This window comes from Muntiacus reevesi, chromosome 19 (genome assembly GCF_963930625.1).
Source record: "Muntiacus reevesi chromosome 19, mMunRee1.1, whole genome shotgun sequence".
Taxonomy (NCBI): Eukaryota; Metazoa; Chordata; class Mammalia; order Artiodactyla; family Cervidae; genus Muntiacus; species Muntiacus reevesi.
The window spans coordinates 9,164,072-9,183,432 of record NC_089267.1 but is presented as its reverse complement, the minus strand read 5'-3'; the positions used below and the strand labels follow the sequence as shown (position 1 = coordinate 9,183,432).

The 19,361-nt window shown below is 43.7% G+C and overlaps 1 protein-coding gene across 3 annotated transcripts in view; it reads right to left on the bottom strand.

Moving 5' to 3' along the window:
- The window catches only part of SMAP1 (small ArfGAP 1), a 159,179-nt gene extending 143,410 nt beyond the window's left edge, over nucleotides 1-15,769 (bottom strand). For 2 of the 3 annotated variants that reach the window (XM_065911337.1, XM_065911339.1), the window contains exon 1: nucleotides 15,433-15,769. In XM_065911337.1, the coding sequence (XP_065767409.1) occupies nucleotides 15,433-15,550 (118 nt within the window). In that variant the 5' untranslated portion in view covers nucleotides 15,551-15,769. The remainder of the gene's footprint in view (nucleotides 1-15,432) is intronic. The other variant, XM_065911338.1, reaches the window with a different exon arrangement.
- Between the last annotated feature and the right edge of the window lie 3,592 nt (nucleotides 15,770-19,361).

The window sequence follows — 19,361 nt, the reverse complement described above, 5'->3', positions numbered from 1 at the left end:
TCACATCCCTACATGACTCCTGGAAAAACCACAGCTTTGACTACACAGATCTTTGTTGGCAAAGTAACATCTCTGCTTCTTAACATGCTCTAGGTTTGTTATCTTTTTTCCAAGGAGCGAGTGTCTTTGAATTTCATGGCTGCAGCCACCATCCACAGTGATTTTGGAGTCCAAGAAAATAAAATCTGTCACTGCTTCCATTGTTTCCCCATCTATTTACCATGAAGTGATGCCATGATCTTACTTTTTTGAATGTTGAGTTTTAAGCCAGCTTTTTCACTCTCCTCTTTCACTTTCATTAAGAGGCGCTTTAGTTCTTCTTCACTTTCTGCCATAAGGGTGGTGTCATCTGCGTATCTGACATTATTGATATTTCTCCTGGCAATCTTGATTTCAGCTTGTGCTTCATCTAGCCCAGCATTTAGCATGATGTACTCTGGATAGAAATTAAATAAGCAGGGTGACAATATACAGCCTTGGCGTACTCCCTTCCACATCCAGTTCTAACTGTTGCTTCTTGACCTGAATACAGATTTCTCAGGAATCAGGTCAGGTGGTCCGGTATTCCTATCTCTTTCATAATTTTCCAGTTTGTTGTGATCCACACAGTCAAAGGCTTTGGCGTAGTCAATGAAGCAGAAATAGATGTTCTTCTGGAATTCTCGTGCTTCTTGCTTTTTTTCTATGATCCAACAGTTGTTGGCAATTTGATCTCTGGTTCCTCTGCCTTTTCTAAATCCAGCTTGAACATCTGGAAGTGCTTGGTTCACACAGTGTTGAAGCCTGGCTTGGAGAATTTTGAGCATTACTTTGCTAGCATGTGAGATGAGTGCAACTGTGCAGTAGTTTGAACATTCTCTGGCACTGCCTTTCTTTGGAATTGAAGTGAAAATTGACCTTTTCCAGTCCTGTGGCCACTGCTGAATTTAGTAACATTGTATAGGAGGAGTGATCAAAACCATTCCCAAGAAGAAATGCAAAAAGGCAAAATGGTTGCCTGAGGAAGTCTTACAATAGCTGAGAAAAGAAGAGAAGCAAAAGGGAAAGGAGAAAAGGAAAGATATACCCATCTGAATGCAAAGTTCCAAAGAATAGCAAGGAGAAATAAGAAAGCCTTCCTCAGTGATCAGGGCAAAGAAACAGGAAAACAATAAAATGGGAAAAGACAGAGATCTCTTCAAGAAAATTAGAGATACCAAGGGAACATTTCATGCAAAGATGGGGTCAATAAAGGACAGAAATTATATGGACCTAACAGAAGCAGAAGATATTAAGAAGAGGTGGCAAGCATACACAGAAGAACTACACATAAAAGATCTTTATGACCCAGATAACCACGATGGTGTGATCACTTCACCTAGAGCCAGACTGTCCTAGAGTGCTAAGTCACATGGGCCTTAGGAAGCATCACTACAAACAAAGCTAGTGCAGGAGATGGAATTCCAGCTGAGCTATTTCAAATCCTAAAAGATGATGCTGTGAGAGTGTTGCAGTCAATATGCCAGCAAATTTAGAAAACTCAACAGTGGTCAGAGGACTGGAAAAGATCAGTTTTTTATAGTTTTAGCACATTTAATTTTATTATTCCTTTCAAGTACATTTTCATGCCTAGTATGAGTTAAAGGTCGAGGTACATTCTGTTGTTTAAAAGACTACCCTTTCCCTATTGAATTACCTTGGCACTTCTGTTAAAAACAGCTGACCTGTATATGTAAGTCTATTTGTTTTAATTATGTGCTCCATCAATCTATGTCTGTCCTTAGACCAATATCACACTGTCTTGATTACAGTAGCTTTATATTAACTGTTGAAGTCAGTTCATATAAAAAACTGAATGTTCTTTTTCAAAATTATTCAGATTTGGGAGTCTCCTCTGCATTTCTTTATAAATTTTAGAGTCAACTTGTCAATTTCCACAAAAAAAGCCTTCTGAGATTCTGACTGCAATCATGGTGAATCTACAGATTTGGAGAGAACTGACATCTTAAAAAGACTGTGTCTTCTAATCCATGAACATGGTATGTCTCTCCATTTCTTTAGGTATTCTTTAATTTCCCCCAGTCTTTGGTAGTTTTCAGCATACAAGTCTTGCATATATTTTGTTACATTTATCACTACGTCTTCAGATTTTATAAATTGCAAATGGTAATTTTTATTTCAACTTCCAACTATCTGTTGATGGTACATAGGGATAGTTAATTTTTCTATAGTCACCTTGATAAACTCAATTACTGGTTCTAATACTTTTTTTAAAATAAATTTCTAAGGATTTTCTAAATAAATGGTCATGTTGCAAATGTTAAATTACTTGAGTGCTTCAGAGATTTTAAAAATAATTTCTGCAAAAATGTCTAACTTAAACTGTATTCACTTCACCATCCTATAGGGTTCCCTTGTAGCTCAGTTGGTAAAGAATCTGCCTGCAGTGTGGGAGACCTGGGTTCAATCCCTGTTGGAACGATCCTGTGAAGAAGGGAAAGGCTACCCACTCCAATATTCTGGCCTGGAGAATTCCATGGGGTCGCAAAGAGTTGGACATGACTGAGCAAACTTTCACTTTCACCATCCTATGCCCTCTTAAGCATATCCCAAGTGGTACCTATTATAAAAATCTAGGTTCAATACACAACTTTTTATCACAAATCCACTTGTAGTAAGCAGAACAATGACCCCAAAGACATCCAGTATCTAGATCTGTAAATATGTTACCTTCCATGGCAAAAGAAACTTTGCAGATGGTGTTCTTTTGAATTATCTAGATAAGCTCAACATAATCATGGCAGTGATGGAAGCAGAGAGGTAGAAAGCGAGAGATCTGAAGACAGCATCATGAAGATAGAGGAAGTGGCCAAGAAGCAAGCATCCCAGGTGACCTCTCTAAGTTGGAAAAGATTCTCCCTAGAGTCTCCAAAAGGAACACATCTGATTTTAGCTCAGTAAGACTCATTTGGAACGCCAACCTCCAATATAAGATGATACATTTGTGTTAAGTCACTAAGTTTGTGATGATTTGTAGCATCAGCAATAGGAAACTAATATACTAGTGATGATCATTTCACTTCAATAAATATACTTCTGCTAGTTTTTTGGCACCATGCACTATCACCACCCTACAACAAAAGCACCTTTCACAAGTAGAACTGAATGAACTACTACCGAAAGTCTAGACTACACATACACACACACACACACACACACACACACACACGAGTTGAACGTTACCCAATCAAAAGAAGAATGAATCGATGGACCTAGAAAATACTACACTTAGTGAAGTAAATCAGACAGGGCCAAGTATATGGTATCATTTATGTGGGGAATCTAAAAACTAACACACTGAGAATATCCTGGTGGTCCAGACTCACAGATACAGAAAACAAATAAATGATTATCAAAGGTGAGGGGAGGGACAAATTTGGAATATGGGATTAACAGACACAAACTACTCTACATAAAACAGATAAGCAACAAGGATTTACTGTACATCACAGGGAATTACACTCAACATCTTATAATAACCTACAAAGGAAAATAACCTGAAAAAATTTATAACTGAATCATTATGCTGTACACCTGAAACACACTATAAACCAACTATACTTCAATTTTTTAAAGTCCAGAATAAATCATAATTGTTTATAAATTTTCTTACATTGAAAGATAAAGCTATCCTAAATATGATTTGTTACAGAATTTTAAAAACTCCTTCAATTATCTTTTTAAGTTTGTATTCAAGCTGATCACTTGAAATGCACTCTTTAAAAAAGATCAATGGGAAACATCTGAGGATCTGTCATCAATCACTCTTAGAAGCAATCACTTGGATCTCATAAAATGAAGACCAAAGTTGTTGTGGAGCAGGGAGTGGAAAGAATGGAGGTTTACTGGCAAGATTATAATTATCTCCCCTTTGGACCCTCAAAGTCCTTACATTTACCACTCGAAATGCATGTGAACACGAAATTAGCACATATTTCCAATAAGACCTCATGTAAGCTCTTATTTTAAGCAAAATACTTTCAAAAAGTCATTTCTATATGATATTAAAGGTAAATGCCATTCACAGTTAACAAAACTCCATGTAACATCTTAGGCAAAAACTACTGACAATGACAAATGTATATGGCTAACTGAAAATGCACCTATAGGTCTCTTCTTTAAAATGATGAGTGAAAGCATATCTTGCTTTTGACTGGAAGAGGTGGTGACTTCTTTGATTTTACTCTACTCCAAGAAAGCAGTAAAATGAAAAGGTTTCACATAAAAGAACTTCTTAACCAGTAAAGAATATTTCTGTTAGCTACATGATATGCCAAAGCTAATTAAAAATAGTAACAGGTAAATTTGCTCAGCAAGACCTAAGTCATCAGTGAAAAGTCTTTAAAAAGTATAAAGGTCTGATCATGATTCAAAGTTCAATAAGACCCCCAAATATTTTATACCCTCAGTAATAATAATAGACCCTCAATAACAGAAGTTTTTCAATTAACAATAACAGTAAATACTAGCACAGAAGTAACAAGAGGCAGGGAATTCAGGAAGCAACACAGACCATGAGGGAGATGAAATAAATCTTTGCAGTAAGGCTCAACAAGGACAGGGACTACTGGTCACCAAGCAAGTTAGAAGCAAAGCTTAGACTCACACCTGGCTTTACTAACTTACCCCAGGACACTGTTTTCCAATTCTACCGTGCTAATTCTATGGTACAGGGAGATAATCAGTACCTGACCTAAGGGTGTAACTGCAGAAACAGAAAACAAAGAAGTTATATGGAAGACCCCCTTCCAAGCAAAAACACTAAAGGACTTCTCTATTGATTCGATCAATTCATAGAATAAAGTTTAGTGATCAGAAAAAAAATTCTATTTTGTTGAAATTGGTATTTTGAAGTTAGGCTGGTTATGCTATTAAATGCAAAGAGATAAAGCAAAACAAAGGCTCTGTCTGCACTTGAATACATTTAGCAATAACCTCTCTGACAAAGACCTTACGTTTGGTGGTGATGGTGGTGCTTTAGTTGCTAAGTTGTGTTCATCGGCTCTTTGCAAACCCATGGACTGAAGCCCACTCCTCTGTCCATAGAACTTCCCAGGCTACTGGAGTGGGTTGCCATCCCCTTCTCCAGGGGATCTTCCCAACCCAGGAATTGAACCAGAGTCTCCTGCACTGCAGGCAGATTCTTTACCAACTGAGCCACCAGGGAAGCCCTTATGTCAGCTTGAAGGTGATAATCTCTTCCCACAAAATAATCTCTTCTATCACAAATTTCAACTACAAAAGCATATGTTTTCTTTCAAGCATGTAACATGCAGCTAGCAACACACACTCTGGATCTAGATCTCCTGGGTTCAAAATCTTGACTCTATGGTCCAGATTCCCAACTCCATCTCATCCAGTAAAGCTGGGAATTTCCTCTAATGCTTATATCTGCTTCTCTGGCTGATATCCCTAGGCTGGGTTCTAGAGCTAGCTGAGATATGCTGAGATGCTGACGTGGTCTGCCGATATTGTCGTTGTTTAGATGCTAAGCTGTGTCTGACCCTCTGTGACCTCATGGACTATAGCCCTGCAGGTTCCCCTGTCCATGGGATTTCCCAGGCAAGAACACTGGAGTGGGTTGCCTTATCCTCCCCCAGAGGAATCCTTGACCCAGGGAGTGACCTGAGTCTCCTGCTTGTCAGGGGGATTCTTAACCACTGAGCCACCTGGGAAGTCGGGTCTGCCAACATACTGAAGGAAAATACACACTATCAATAATGTTGTAAGGTCCCCAAGTCTACCCACGAGTGTGCTACTTCACTAAAAGGACTCACAAGACTCAATGTACATACTCATGGCTACGATTTCTTACAGCAGAAGGATACCAAGCATACTGGCAAAAGGAAAAGGTACAAAAAGCGAAGTCCAGGAGAAATCAGGCACAGGTGCGCAGAAGTCCTCTTCTGGCGGGGCTGCACTCAACATACTTCTCAGCAGTGAGTTCTGACAGTGGGTGTGAAATGCTGCCAGCCAGGGAAGCTCATCAGGGATTCCGTGCCTAGGGCTTTTACCTGGGAGCTTGCCTAGCCCAAATGCAATCTCCAGACTCCCAGAAGAAAAGCAGGTGTCCAGCAGAAACCATACTATTTGCACAGTGAGTTTAGGCACAGTGACCGACATCACTTAGGGTGATGAGATCCTTCCACATCCAAGCTCCCGGATGCCAGTCAGGGGCCAACTCTGCAATCAATCCTGCTTCCAACAGACCAGCAAATCCTTTAATGTGGACCTCATCTACCTGTTCCTTGATTTATTCCCAGCTCTCAGAAAAGTGCCTGAAATATATGGTAGCCATCAAAAAATTTTTTCATGAAAAAATTCCTGGCTCTACCATTTCCTAGCTGGATAACATTGGGAAAGTTACTTAAGTTCTGTGTGCCTCAGTTTCCTCACTTGTACTACCAACCTCAAAAGATTATGTTGAGGACTAATTATATGTTAATTAATATGTGTAAAATATTTGATTACACCAGGGGCTGGCAAGAATGAAGCACTATATAATTTGTGTATATATAACCTTATTTTTTTTTTGTTTGAACTTTCAACCTTACAGTTTTACCTTCTCCAAGTCACACTGAATTTTCCCAATACTAAATTTCTAATGAACCAATAATCTACACATAGATTAGAATTTAACTGATCATTGTTTCGTATCCACCGAGATTCGTAACTACTTTATGGACCACATCCAAACTTTTTTAGCACATTTGACAGTACCTGACATGATACTTAATCTTTGCAGTGCCCAGAAAATACTGACTTACCAACAAAACTGTTTGTTAAATCAACTTTTTACAGAGGTCAGAATGTAACACAGTCAACACTTTTGATAACAATTGCAACTTAAAATGGCTTCCAAGTTTCTTCGATCTTCCTCTATTGAGAAGAGAAAAATGAGTTGATTCCATCAGGCAAAAGACTGGTAAAAGCAGCAGCAGCAAGGAAAAGGCTTGAGTTTATAATGTACAGAATTACAATGTCAATTATTTGACTTTGCCTTACAGAGAGAAGGGGCTGGAGTCCATAAAGGTCAGTAAGGGCTGTATACACATCTTGTACAGCAAGAATTAAGATACAAATTCACTTAAGTACTGAAATCAAGGCATGAAAGCCTATACTTTATAGTAACTATTTTTTAATTATTGATTTATTTTTGAGGCCACAAAATGCTGATGTTTAGACACTGACTGAACATAAATGAAGAATCGTTCCTAACATATTTCACTTGTTTATAAGCAAATCAGTTCTTTGGATTGGATGATAAGCGCTTTATAAAGCTGTGTTTGTTTCCACCGTAAGTTTACATCTACCCCTCCCTCCCCAGCCTCCCGCCCCCTTCCCCCCCCCCCCACAGCCTCACAGAGCACCAGGCTGAGCTCCCTGCTTTACACAGCAGCTCCCCATGAGCAGTCTCCTTCACAGACAGTAATGAATATATGTCAGTGCTACTCTCTCAGTCCACCCACCCTCTCCCTCTCCCTCATGTTCACAGGGCAGTTCTCTACATCTGTGTCTCTATTCTTGCCCTGGAGATAGGTTCATCAGTACCATTTTTCTAGATTCCATATACATGCATTAATATATGATATTTGTTTTTCTCTTTCTGACTCACTTTACACTGTATAACAGCCTCTAGGTTCATCCACCTCAATTCAACAGACTCAAATGTGTTCCTTTTTATGGCCGAGTAATATTCCATTGTGTATATGTACCCCAACTTCTTTATCCATTCATCTGTTGATGGATAAGTTGGTTTCATGTCCTGACTATAAACAGTGCTACAATGAACACCGGGATATATATATCTTTTTGAATGATGGTTTTCTCAGGGTGAACATTTCAATCTTTAAAAAAAAGAAGACAAAGACGATGAACTGGGAGAAAAAAAGCAGGTGACCACATGAAGCCTAAGTTATAAACTGATAAGTCAGACAAACCTGTGGTTTCCATACCAGCTCAAACACCAGAAGTCTACACATAATCAAAAGGGGAAACCTGAGGATCCATAGAATTTGGGAACAGAGCATCAGACTGAAGTTTAACATTCTGAGAGAAATTTTAGATAGGTAGGTCTCTTCTCTGGGTGCAGCAGAACTGGGTATGGCATGAGCCCTCTTGGAGGAGGTCGCCATTAACCCCACCACGGAGCCACCAGAACTTACACAGGACTGGGAAACGGACTCTTGGAGGCACAGACAGAAGCTTGTGCACCAGGACCCGGGAGAAGAGCAGTGACCCCACCAGAGGCCGACCCAGACTTGCCCGGGAGTGTCCAGGAGTCTCTGGCAGATGCATGGGTCAGCGGAGGCCTGCTGCAGGGTCGGGGCACTGAGTGCAGCAGACCTCCTTTTGAAGGAGGTCACCATTATCTTCATTAACTCTACCATTACTGGCCTCAGGTCAAATAACAGGGAAGGAACACAGCCCCGCCCAACAGAAAATTGGATTCAAGATTTACTGAGCATGGCCCTGCCCATCAGAACAAGACCTAGATTCTCTCTGTCAGTCTCTCCCATCAGGAAGCTTCCATAAGCCCCTCATCCTTCTCCATCAGAGGGCAGACAGGCTGAAAACCACAATCACAGAAAACTAACCAATCTGATCACATGGACTAGAGCCGCGTCTAACTCAATGAAACTATGAGCCATGCCGTGTAGGACCACCCAAGATGGACGGGTCATGGTGAAGAGGTCTGACAGAATGTGGTCCACTGGAGAAGGGAATGGCAAACTGCTGCAGTATTCCTGCCTTGAGAACCCCATGAGCAGTATGAGAAGGCAAAAGGATAGGACACTGAAAGATGAACTCCCCAGGTCAGTAGGTGCCCAGTATGCTACGTCTCCAAGATGGAGAAGAGTGGGGAAATAACTCCAGAAAGAATGAAGAGACGGAACCAAAGCAAAAACAACACCCAGTTGTGGATGTGACTGGTGATGGAAGTAAAGTCCAATGCCGTAAAGAGCAATACTGCATAGGAACCTAAAATGTTAGGTCCTTGAATCAAGGCAAATTGGAAGTGGTCAAACAGGAGATGACAAGAGTGAATGTCAACATTTTGGGAATCAGCGAGCTAAAATGGACTGGAACAGGTGAATTTAACTCAGATGACCAGTGTATCTACTACTGTGGGCAGGAATCCCTTAGAAGAAATGGAGTAGCCATCACAGTCAACCGAAGAGTCCGAAATGCAGTACTTGGATGCAATCTCAAAAAGGACAGAATGATCTCTGTTCATTTCCAAGGCAAACCATTCAGTATCACAGTAATCCAGGTCTATGTCCCAACCAGTAATTGCACTCATCCCACATTCTAGCAAAGTAATGCTCAAAATTCTCCAAACCAGTATGTGAACTGTGAACTTCCAGATGTTCAAGCTGGATTTAGAAAAGGCAGAGGAACCAGAGATCAAACTGCCAACATCCAGTGGATCATCAAAAAAGCAAAAGAGTTCCAGAAAAACATCTACTTCTGCTTTACTGACTATGCCAAGCCTTTGTGTGGATCACAACAAACTGGAAAATTCTTCAAGAGATGGGAATACCAGATCACCTGACCTGCCTCCTGAGACACCTGTATGCAGGTCAGGAAGCAACAGTTAGAAGTGGACATGGAGCAACAGACTGGTTCCAAACAGGAAAAGGGACTATGTCAAACTGTATATTGTCACCCTGCTTACTTAACTTACATGCAGAGTACATCATGAGAAACTCTGGGCTGGATGAAGCACAAGCTGGCATCAAGACTGCCGGGAGAAATACCAATAACCTCAGATATGCAGATGACACCACCTTTCTGGCAGAAAGCAAAGAAGAACTAAAGAGCCTCTTGATGAAAGTGAAAGAGGAGAGTGAAAAAGCTGGCTTAAAACTCAACATTCAGAAAACTAAGAGCATGGCATCCAGTCCCATCACTTCATGGCAAATAGATGGGGAAACAACGCAAATAGTGACAGACTTTATTTTTGGGGGCTCCAAAATCACTGCAGATGGTGACTGTAGCCATGAAATTAAAAGACGCTTGCTTCTCGGAAGAAAAGCTATGACCAACCTAAACAGCATATTAAAAAGCAGAGATATTACTTTGCCAACAAAGGTCCATCTCCTCAAAGCTATGGTTTTTCCAGTGGTCATGTATGGATGTGAGAGTTGGACCATAAAGAAAGCTGAGCGCCGAAGAATTGATGCTTTTGAACTGTGGTGTTGGAGAAGACTCTTGAGAGTCCCTTGGACAGCAAGGAGATCCAACCAGTCCATCCTAAAGGAGATCAGTCCTGGGTGTTCACTGGAAGGACAGATGCTGAAGCTGAAACTCCAATACTTTGACCACCTGATGCGAAGAACTGACTCATTAGAAAAGACCCTGATGCTGGGAAAGATTGAAGGCGGGAAAAGAAGGAGACGACAGAGGATGAGATGGTTGGATGGCATCACCGACTCAATGGACATGAGTTTGAGTAAACTCCGGGAGTTGGTGATGGACAGAGAGGCCTGGTGTGCTGCAGTCCATGGGGTCACAAAGAGTTGGACACGACTGAAATGAACTTAAAAGAAATTATAATTACAGACTTCTGTTTACATAAATTTATCCTACAAGTATTAACATCATTGTAAACACCAGTTCCTGAAGGTGAACTGTACTTTTTAGTAAGAATTACTTTGATATTTCAGGGTTCCTATATAAACCTATTTTAAAGGAACAGTTAATGAAAAATGTTCACCACCCTCAGCTGCCTGTAGTCGCCTCTAGGACTGGGTCTCACAACCCCATTTCATTCTTCTAATTTGCGAAGAGGTCAGAAAGTCTCCAGCTCCCTAGACGGGAAAGGACTGCACCTAAGTTAGGTCTGCAGTGACGGGCACGTGGGTGTCACAGGCTTGCAGCTGCCGTCTATCCACAGTCAGGACAGCCAACAGACATGTCCAACAGGCACTGACCGGCCACGGCAGCCTGGTCCTCCAATCCGCTGCAGGGAGGGATGCAGCCGCGGCAGTGGCGGCAGGCAGTAGTGTGTGGCCTTGAAATTAGAAGGCCAGGAGTGGCTCGCTGACTTCAGCTCCTCCAGCCCTTTCGACAATGTTGTAAAGGGTCTACTCCTTAAGAGAGGTCTTATGATGGCTCCAGTGGCTCCCTTTCCTGTCCTATCCGCTGACTTAGAACACAGTCACATTAAGACCATTCCTGTCCTCTTACACTCTGGCCTGGACCACAGTGATAACCAAAGGACTAGGTGGCTGCCTCTCACCACTCCAGCTATTCCTCTGACCAGTCACCGCCAAGTCTGACCATGCTTTCAGACAGTCTACCCACAGGCCGAAACGTGTACTCTCATCCACATACCTGCCGTCTGTCCTCAGCTCTGTGCTTTCACATCCGCCCTTTCAAAGGTATTTGCTGAGCTGCATCTATCTGATGCATCTCACCTGCTGTGCCAAGGGCTGGGGCTATAAGGCAAAACAAGACAGACAAGGTCTCTTCCGTCTCAGAGCTACAACCCAATCCCTGATTTCCCAATAATTACCCAAATAATGTTTAATTACAACTGTGATGAGTGTAATAAAAAAAACTCAAGGTGCATCTCACATGTGTAAGTGGAAGCCTAATCTAACCTGGGAAGAGCAGGGAGAATCAATTCCCTTGAAGAGACACTTAAGCAGAAACCAGAAGATAGGTAAACTGACCAGATGAAAAATTGTCAGCTTCCTGGGCAGAAGAAAACAGCATATGCAAAGGCTCTGAGACAGCGCTCCAGGAGCTGTGAAGACAATCAAGGGACAAAAGCTCGGCGCAAGGAGACAGCAGTCCACAGGAAGGGGCCAGGGAGGCACTGCTCACGGGTACTATTCTAACAGTGTGCTGAGTACACTGCGCTGAAATTATTCGTGTGCAAAAATGCAGCCCCCACCAAACAAGCTCCTTTAGGGTCTGACAACAAGTTTAGCTCTCTAACCTGATACGGCGTTTGGCGGTGTCCTCAAGTCCAGATCGTGGACTGAAGAAATGCGAGTTTGATCTGGGTCAAGAGCTTAACCTCTCCACACCAGGCAGTCTCTAGGGTCCAAGCATCTTCTGCTTCCAACCACCCCAAAACTTACAAAGCAAGAGATGCATTTTTCATGCTGACCTATACATGCTCAAAATGACAGCTAGTATTTACCCCAGACGAAACTTTAAACACTGAAGAGTACACTTTAAGTCAGCAAGGGGCTCTAAATCCTCCCTGCTCCATCAAGTGCCACCAACCAGTCACCGACAGAACTGCTTTCAAACTCCCGCGGAGAGCCCGCTGAGGCCTGAGAGAGTACGGGTGGCACCACCTGCTTGCTCTTATTCTCCAGTCACTCAACAGACTTGCTCAGAGTAGGACCAAGATCAGGAAACTGGCACCTATGCCATCCTTCTCTCCTTCCTCCCTTCCCAAATACTATCAGGAAGCACACACCAGTGATTCAGGAAGAAAATGTCAAAATCCAAGTGACAAACTTCTGCCAGTTGGTATAAGGCAATAGAGCAGGGAAATCTCTAGCCCTAAATTCTAGTTCTGGTACAAAGAGCAATAGGGGAAACATACTTTTTAAGAAAGAAAATTAAGTTAACTAGAAAATAGTTTCAAAATACATGAAAAGCTTGATGCAGTTTATTAGGAGATGAAAAAAAAAATCAATACACATATACAGTATGGAACCACTTATAATAACTGAGCTGTAAAAATAAGACCTTTAGCATGTCTTTTAAAAGTACATTTAAGTGTAAAGCAATTATCCTCCAGGGGTTTCCCTGGTGGCTCAGTGGTAAAGAATCTGCCTGCCACTGCAGGAGACGTGGGTTCCATCCCACGGTTGGAAAGATCCCCTGCAGGATGAAACTGCAGCTCACTCCGGTATTCTTGCCTGGGAAATCCCATGGACAGAGAAGCCTGGCGGGCTACAGTCCATGGGGTCACAAAAGAAGTAGACAAAACTTAGTAACAACAGCAATTAAATAATTTTATCCTCCAACTTTTAAAAAAAATACATTTAATCAGAATTTCACTACCTACGTTTACTATGTCAATTGGCACGTGCGTGCATGCCAAGTCATTTCAGTCATGCCTGACTCTTTGCGACCCTATGGACCATAGCCCGCTAGGTTTCTCTCTCCATGGGCTTCTCCAGACAAGAATACTGGAATGGGTTGCCAAGCCCTTCTCCAGGGGGATCTTTCTGACCCAGGAATCGAACCCAGGTCTCTTATGTCTCCCTACATTGGTAGGCTAGTTCTTTACCACCAGCGCCACATGAGAGGCCCTGTCATCTGGTATACATAATAAAAAATCCAAAATCAAGAAATAAGCCAAGATTTCTACAAAGAGAGCCCCTTAGATCATACCAAAGACTCAAAAACTTTACAAAATAAATTTAACCATAGCAACTGCCTCACCATGTCAATTTTTTTCAATTATTACAACTATGAAATCAAGTTTCATTCAACCAATAAGTGGTTTGAACTATTTGCTTTTTTTTTCCCCTTGAAGGACCAAGATGAAACAATGAAATAATTTAGAAGATCACCTTAACACTATCCTAGATTCAGCAGCATCAGGAAAAAGCGCTGACCTTTCTAAATCATGCCTGTGGCTCACGCCCTTCACACCACATCCTCCAGCTCTCGGTACTCTCTTCTGTCCCACTTCCTCCACTTCTCAAAAACAAAACCACGCACACAGGACCAAACAAAGCCAAAACAAAAAAAGACATCCATTCAATACATATCTACTAACCTCGGTGGCAATCCAACATGTGAGCAAAACCAACACTCCCTATTCCTCAGGTCAGAAAAAGTAAAAGTTTTGTCCTAATGTGAGAAGTACCTGATTACATCCTCCCCACCTCAAAAACCATAAACGCAAATGTCAACATGTGATAAACAATGGCTTTCTCTAAACCTATAAATTATTTTAAGAAATATTAGCGAAAATCTGATTTTACAAAGTACCTTTTGGCAGAAAGAAATCTGAACAAGAATTATTTTTGAATGGTTTCTATAGATAAAGAAAGGGAACTGCTAAAACTGTTATTCAATTTCTAATAAATAGATTTAATACTTACTAGCATCTCTATCTAACTATGTGATTGATTCATTACTCAACATGCATAAAATATAAACTCATATACTGGCCTTTTAAAGGCCCATTTTCCAGTATTTCACTAATGCAGTGATGAGTAATAGAGCCTCAATACAGAAAGGCATTCATTCTCCAAAAACGACACACGTAATCCATATCAGGTAAACAAATACTAGCGCGATAATCGGGCGTTTGCAACTCACCGCCTGAATGGTTGGCCCCATGTGACTTTACTATGATATTGAAAAGTGCTTCATAAACGGTCCGGTTCCAGTCCAGTCACATGACCTCCCAGTAGCCGGGGACCGTCACGGTAGTAAAGGAACCTGCCAATGGCATGTGGCTGAGTCTTGTCAAGTATCACCTGCCCACTGAGACGTGACTCATTTACACAGCGTTGAGGAAGAACTGGAAAGCTTCAGGAAAAGTCGAGGTCAAACAGTGCAGAAATCTTCAATTACCTTCCCGGAGACTGACTGAGGCTCCGAAGAACCCTCGGTCTCTCACCAGGGACAGCAATTCACGAATAAGCTGGGTTTTATTTCCTAGCCGTATGAGGGGTTTGTTTTAAACGAACAACAACAACAAAAAAAAAACTCTGAAACGTGTTTCCCGTGAGATTACTTATAAGACATTAAATATACATCAGTTCTCCAAAGCCGAAACATATAGGCTAAAAATAGTGTGTCTATTTCAAAGGCTGAGGCAGAAGCCCTCCAACTGAACAAACTAAAATTAGGTTCCTCTCATGTCTGGATCTGAAGAACACCCCTTCGACGTTCAAGAGGCACACAGACCAGGGTCCACATATAGACTCCCCTGGACTACATAGTCGGAGAGAATCGAATTAAAACCTTCAGCAACAGAAAAAGCCCGGCGTCCAAGAAGACTCACGTTAACGAAACCCCTTATCATTCGGGCCAAACTCCAGGCTGGAGCACAGCACGAACGCCCAGCCTCAAGCCGTTCCCCAGCTGCCTCGTTGAGCTCGCCCCGGGCGAGGAGCGCCGGGAGGGCCGGCGGGAGGACCACCGCGAGGGCCGCCCGGAGGGTGGCCCGCGGGACCGCCGGGAGGACGGCCGGGAATGCCGCCGCGAGGACCGCCCAGAGTGCTGCCCCGAGGACCGGCGCACCGTCAGTCCGCCCGGCAGCCCAGCCCCGCAGCGCCCGGGCGGAGGACGCGGCCCGCCCGGCCGCCCCACCCGCCGCGGCACCTGCCGGGCGGCCCGCGCCGGCCCGGCGGGAGCAGGGGACCCCGGAGCCCCGGCCCGAGGGTCGCGCCGCACTACCTTTGGCCTCGCAGTCGGCGCAGTACTTGTTGTCCTCCTCCCTCAGCAGCTTGGACAGGATGAGCTGGTGCTGCTCGTTCAGCTTCTGCGCCTTCTCCCGGCACGAGCGCGTCGCCATCGCGGCGGGGTGGACGCGGGCAGCAGCCGGGCGGGACGGGCGCGGGTCCGCGCAGCTGGACGCGCCGGGGTCCGCCGGGGCCGCTCGAACTCGGCCGGGAAGCGGCGGCCGAGGCGGCTGGAGCAGGAGGAGGGGCGGCGGCGGCGGAGGCGGCAGCGCCGACGTGTCCCGCCTCCTCGCCGGGCCGGCCCCGCACGCACCGCCGAGCCGGCGAGGGGGAGGGGCCGGGGCCAAGGCTTCCGGGCGGCGCCGCCGGAAGGAACAGGCGCTGACGCGCCGCGCATGCGCCGGGCCTCCCGCGAACCCAGCCCGCTGGGCGCTTCCGCTCCGGTCCGGCACACAGGTGGTTCCGGGAAGGTGCCGCGCCTTAGGCGCGTATGGCCTTTCGCCTTCTTTGCAGACGCGATCGTCGCTGGGAACCTCGAGTCTGACACCGTAAAGGACGACCTTTCCGTGTGCTTCTTTGCCTTTGCACCTACGGCGCGACATCGGAAAGGCAGAAGTAATCGTAACTGGGCGGATTCTGTCATTCATTCAACGTTTCTTCACCGGCACGTTAGAAACACCCTGGCCTTGAAGCTGGAGGCCCATATGGGACCTAATAGGCAAAACTGCCTCTTCTATTGTAGGGGATGTGACATGTGTTATTGAAGGCCGACGTCGGTTGGTGGCCACTGTGCGCCTTGAGCACAGTTCTTATCACAGCTCTGAATAGTGTTGTCCTCATCCTACACATGGGGACATCCTAGCTTCCCAGGTGGCTAAGATGGTAAAGAATCTTCTTGCAATGCAAGAGGTTTGATCCCTGGGCTGGGATGATCCCCTGGAGAAGGGAAAGGCTACCCACTCCAATCTTGCCTGGAGAATTCCGTGGACAGAGGAGCCTGGTGGGCTACAGTCCATGGGGTCGCAAAGAGTCGGACGCGACTGAGCAGCTAACACACTGACAGACGCATCCTACAGAAGAGGGCCATGTGGCCTGGAGGAGTGAGAGGATTTGGCCCCACTGCTCCATGCAGGAGCTGAGATTCAGTCCCAGAGCAGTAAGGCCTCCCTCGTGTAAGGGCGAGAAGGACTGGGGCCCAGGAACGAAGGGCCCTGGGCTGGGTCACTTTAAGAAGAAGTTGTATCACAATCACTTTTTTTTTTCTATTTATTTTTATTAGTTGAAGGCTAATTACTTTACAATATTGTAGTGGTTTTTGTCATACATTGACATGAATCAGCCATGGATTGACATGTATTCCCCATCCCTATCCCTCCTCCCACCTCCCTCTCCACCCGATCCCTCTGGGTCTTCCCAGTGCACCAGGCCCGAGCACTTGTCTCATGCATCCAACCTGGGCTGGTGATCTGTTTCACCCTAGATAATATACAATCACTTTTAATGCAGGAAGAATAGGTAAAGAAGACATTTTCTCAGAGCCCAGAGCTTCCCAATCCAGGCCCGTGGACTTTGAACCCTGGGTGAAGGAGTCTGAATGTTTTGGCGTGATGTGGCATACTAGCAATTTCTAACATGGAACATAAGGAATCAGAACAAATATGGCCCAGGCCTGTGGTGGGACGAATGCTAGGAAAGGTGCTGGGCAGGAATCTGTGCATTATCTGGCCAATTCCTAACCCAAGCCCTGCAGAAAGGTGACCCCCAACCCCAGGCTCACCTAGCCCCATTCTTGGCACAGATGAAAATGTTTTTGGAATTAAATTGAATGGTGATTGCAATGCAGATGTTGAGTAAATGAATAATTATAGCTTAAACTGCATGGCTCTTACGAATAACTAGGAGGACATTAAAGTAAGTGCTAATAAGCAGGAAAAAAGTCATGTGGGGGACAGAAGTAGGAGCCATGATCTTGAAGGCTGGCTTGATTTAAAGGGGCCAGGGTGGGAGATTCTAAGCAAGAGCAGCAGGCATAGAAACAAAGACTTCAAGTAGCTTGGAAAACAGACAGAAAGACAGGGGTGCTACTTAGGACTTATGAGAGATGAGGCTGGATAAGTCAAGTGCAACAGGACTGAGGAAGGCTTGTGACACTGGACAAAGCAGCCTGGCCCTGATGTAGTAGCTGATGATAGAAAACCTGTTGGTTCTTCACTAGGAGCGTAAGTTCAGTTCAGTCACTCAGTCCTGTCCGACCCTGCAACTCCATGAATGGGGAAAAAATGTAAGGGGATGTTTTGGGAAAGTTGGTCCAACAGTAATCAGTTAACAAATATCATTTTTTTTTTAGTGTCTCCCCATCCCCGCCAGAAAAAAATTCCTCCACTGCAAGGATTCAAAAAGGAAAAAACAAAAAACAGAACACAGGCTCACCACCAAGAGATCATCTACATAATGGGTTGAAGGGTCACAGCAACATCTATATTTAGTGTATGCCACATGTGTACTTTTAAATGTTATAGTAACCACATTTAAAAATAAAAAAGGAACAGGTGAAATTAATTTTAATAGTACATTTGATTTAATCCAGTGTATCCAAAATATTATCATTTCAACATGTGAATAATTTTAAAAGTTTGTTAGCAAGATATTTTTACATTCTCTTTTTCATATTGTCTTCAAAATCCAGTGTATATTCTACACTTACAGCTTCTTTCACCTTGTACTAGAAGAACTTCAAGTGTTCAGTGGCCATTTCTGGCTACACAACTGAATAGCCTGGCTGCGTGCAGCTGGTCAGCCCGAAGGCATTAAAAACCTAAGTTCAAGTTGATTGTCTGTTACAGATGTAGTAAGAAGAACAGAAGAGACTGGTACCAAGAACAACATTGTGTTCACTCATCATGTGATCAACAACTTCTTTTCAGTTCTCCAATAATCTGAAACTTACAGTCTATCCAGGGTGAGAGACAAACATATTAATAGAAAGATGAAGAGACACATTGTAAAGTCTGCAGCAAATATGAAGTGCTCTGGGAGCCAAAGGAACAGAACAGCAATATATATAAGAATTGGAAGAATTGGGGAAGGCCTCACCAAGTACGTGATGCTTAAACTTGGTTATAACAGATGTAGGAAGCTTTCAAGTGAATAGGGTGAGAGAGGAGCAAACAGAACAGTTTGAAACAAAATATGTAGACTTCTCAAAATGCATGGTCTGTACTGGAAGCAATGGGCCTGGGAGGGACAGGAACCAGCACGTGCATGAAGAAGATGAACAGAGGAAAGGAATCAAGATGAAGAAGAAGGACCAGGAGGTTAAGAGCTTTGTAGGCAAACTACATAGTTGGAATTTTTCCCTATGGGCACAGAGAACCACCAGAAACCTTTACACAGAGAAAAAACCTGATTAGCTTTGTTTTCTGTAACTACAGCAGCAAGCTGGAGGAGGGGATGGAGGGAAATTTATCGGGAAAACAGATTACAGACAGCTTGTAAAAACAGTCCAGAGAAGATACATTGAGAGCCTATTTTAAGCCAGTAGCATAGGGTTTGGAAGAGATAGAATCAAATGATGTTTTAAAATTAGAAACAGCAAGATTTAGCAGCTGACTGTATGCAGGGTTTGAGAGGAAGGAGGTGAGAACAGCAGGGAGTTTTCCAAATCGGGAGACAGGTAAACAGTGATGCCATTAAGCCAGATCAAAATAGAAGGGACAGCACAGATTTGGGGTCAGAGGAGAAAAAGTATTTGCTTGAGGGTGTGTTCAGTATAAGGTGTCCCCAGGTCTATTGGGACATCACATAGCTACTCCTAGAGCTCTTGTCTAGAGACAATCTGGTGCTGGTCACTGGGAGTCCTCTGTATTTAAATGGTCATAGAAGCCATAGGGTGGGTGAGATTCCCTGGAGAAAAGCATGTAGATA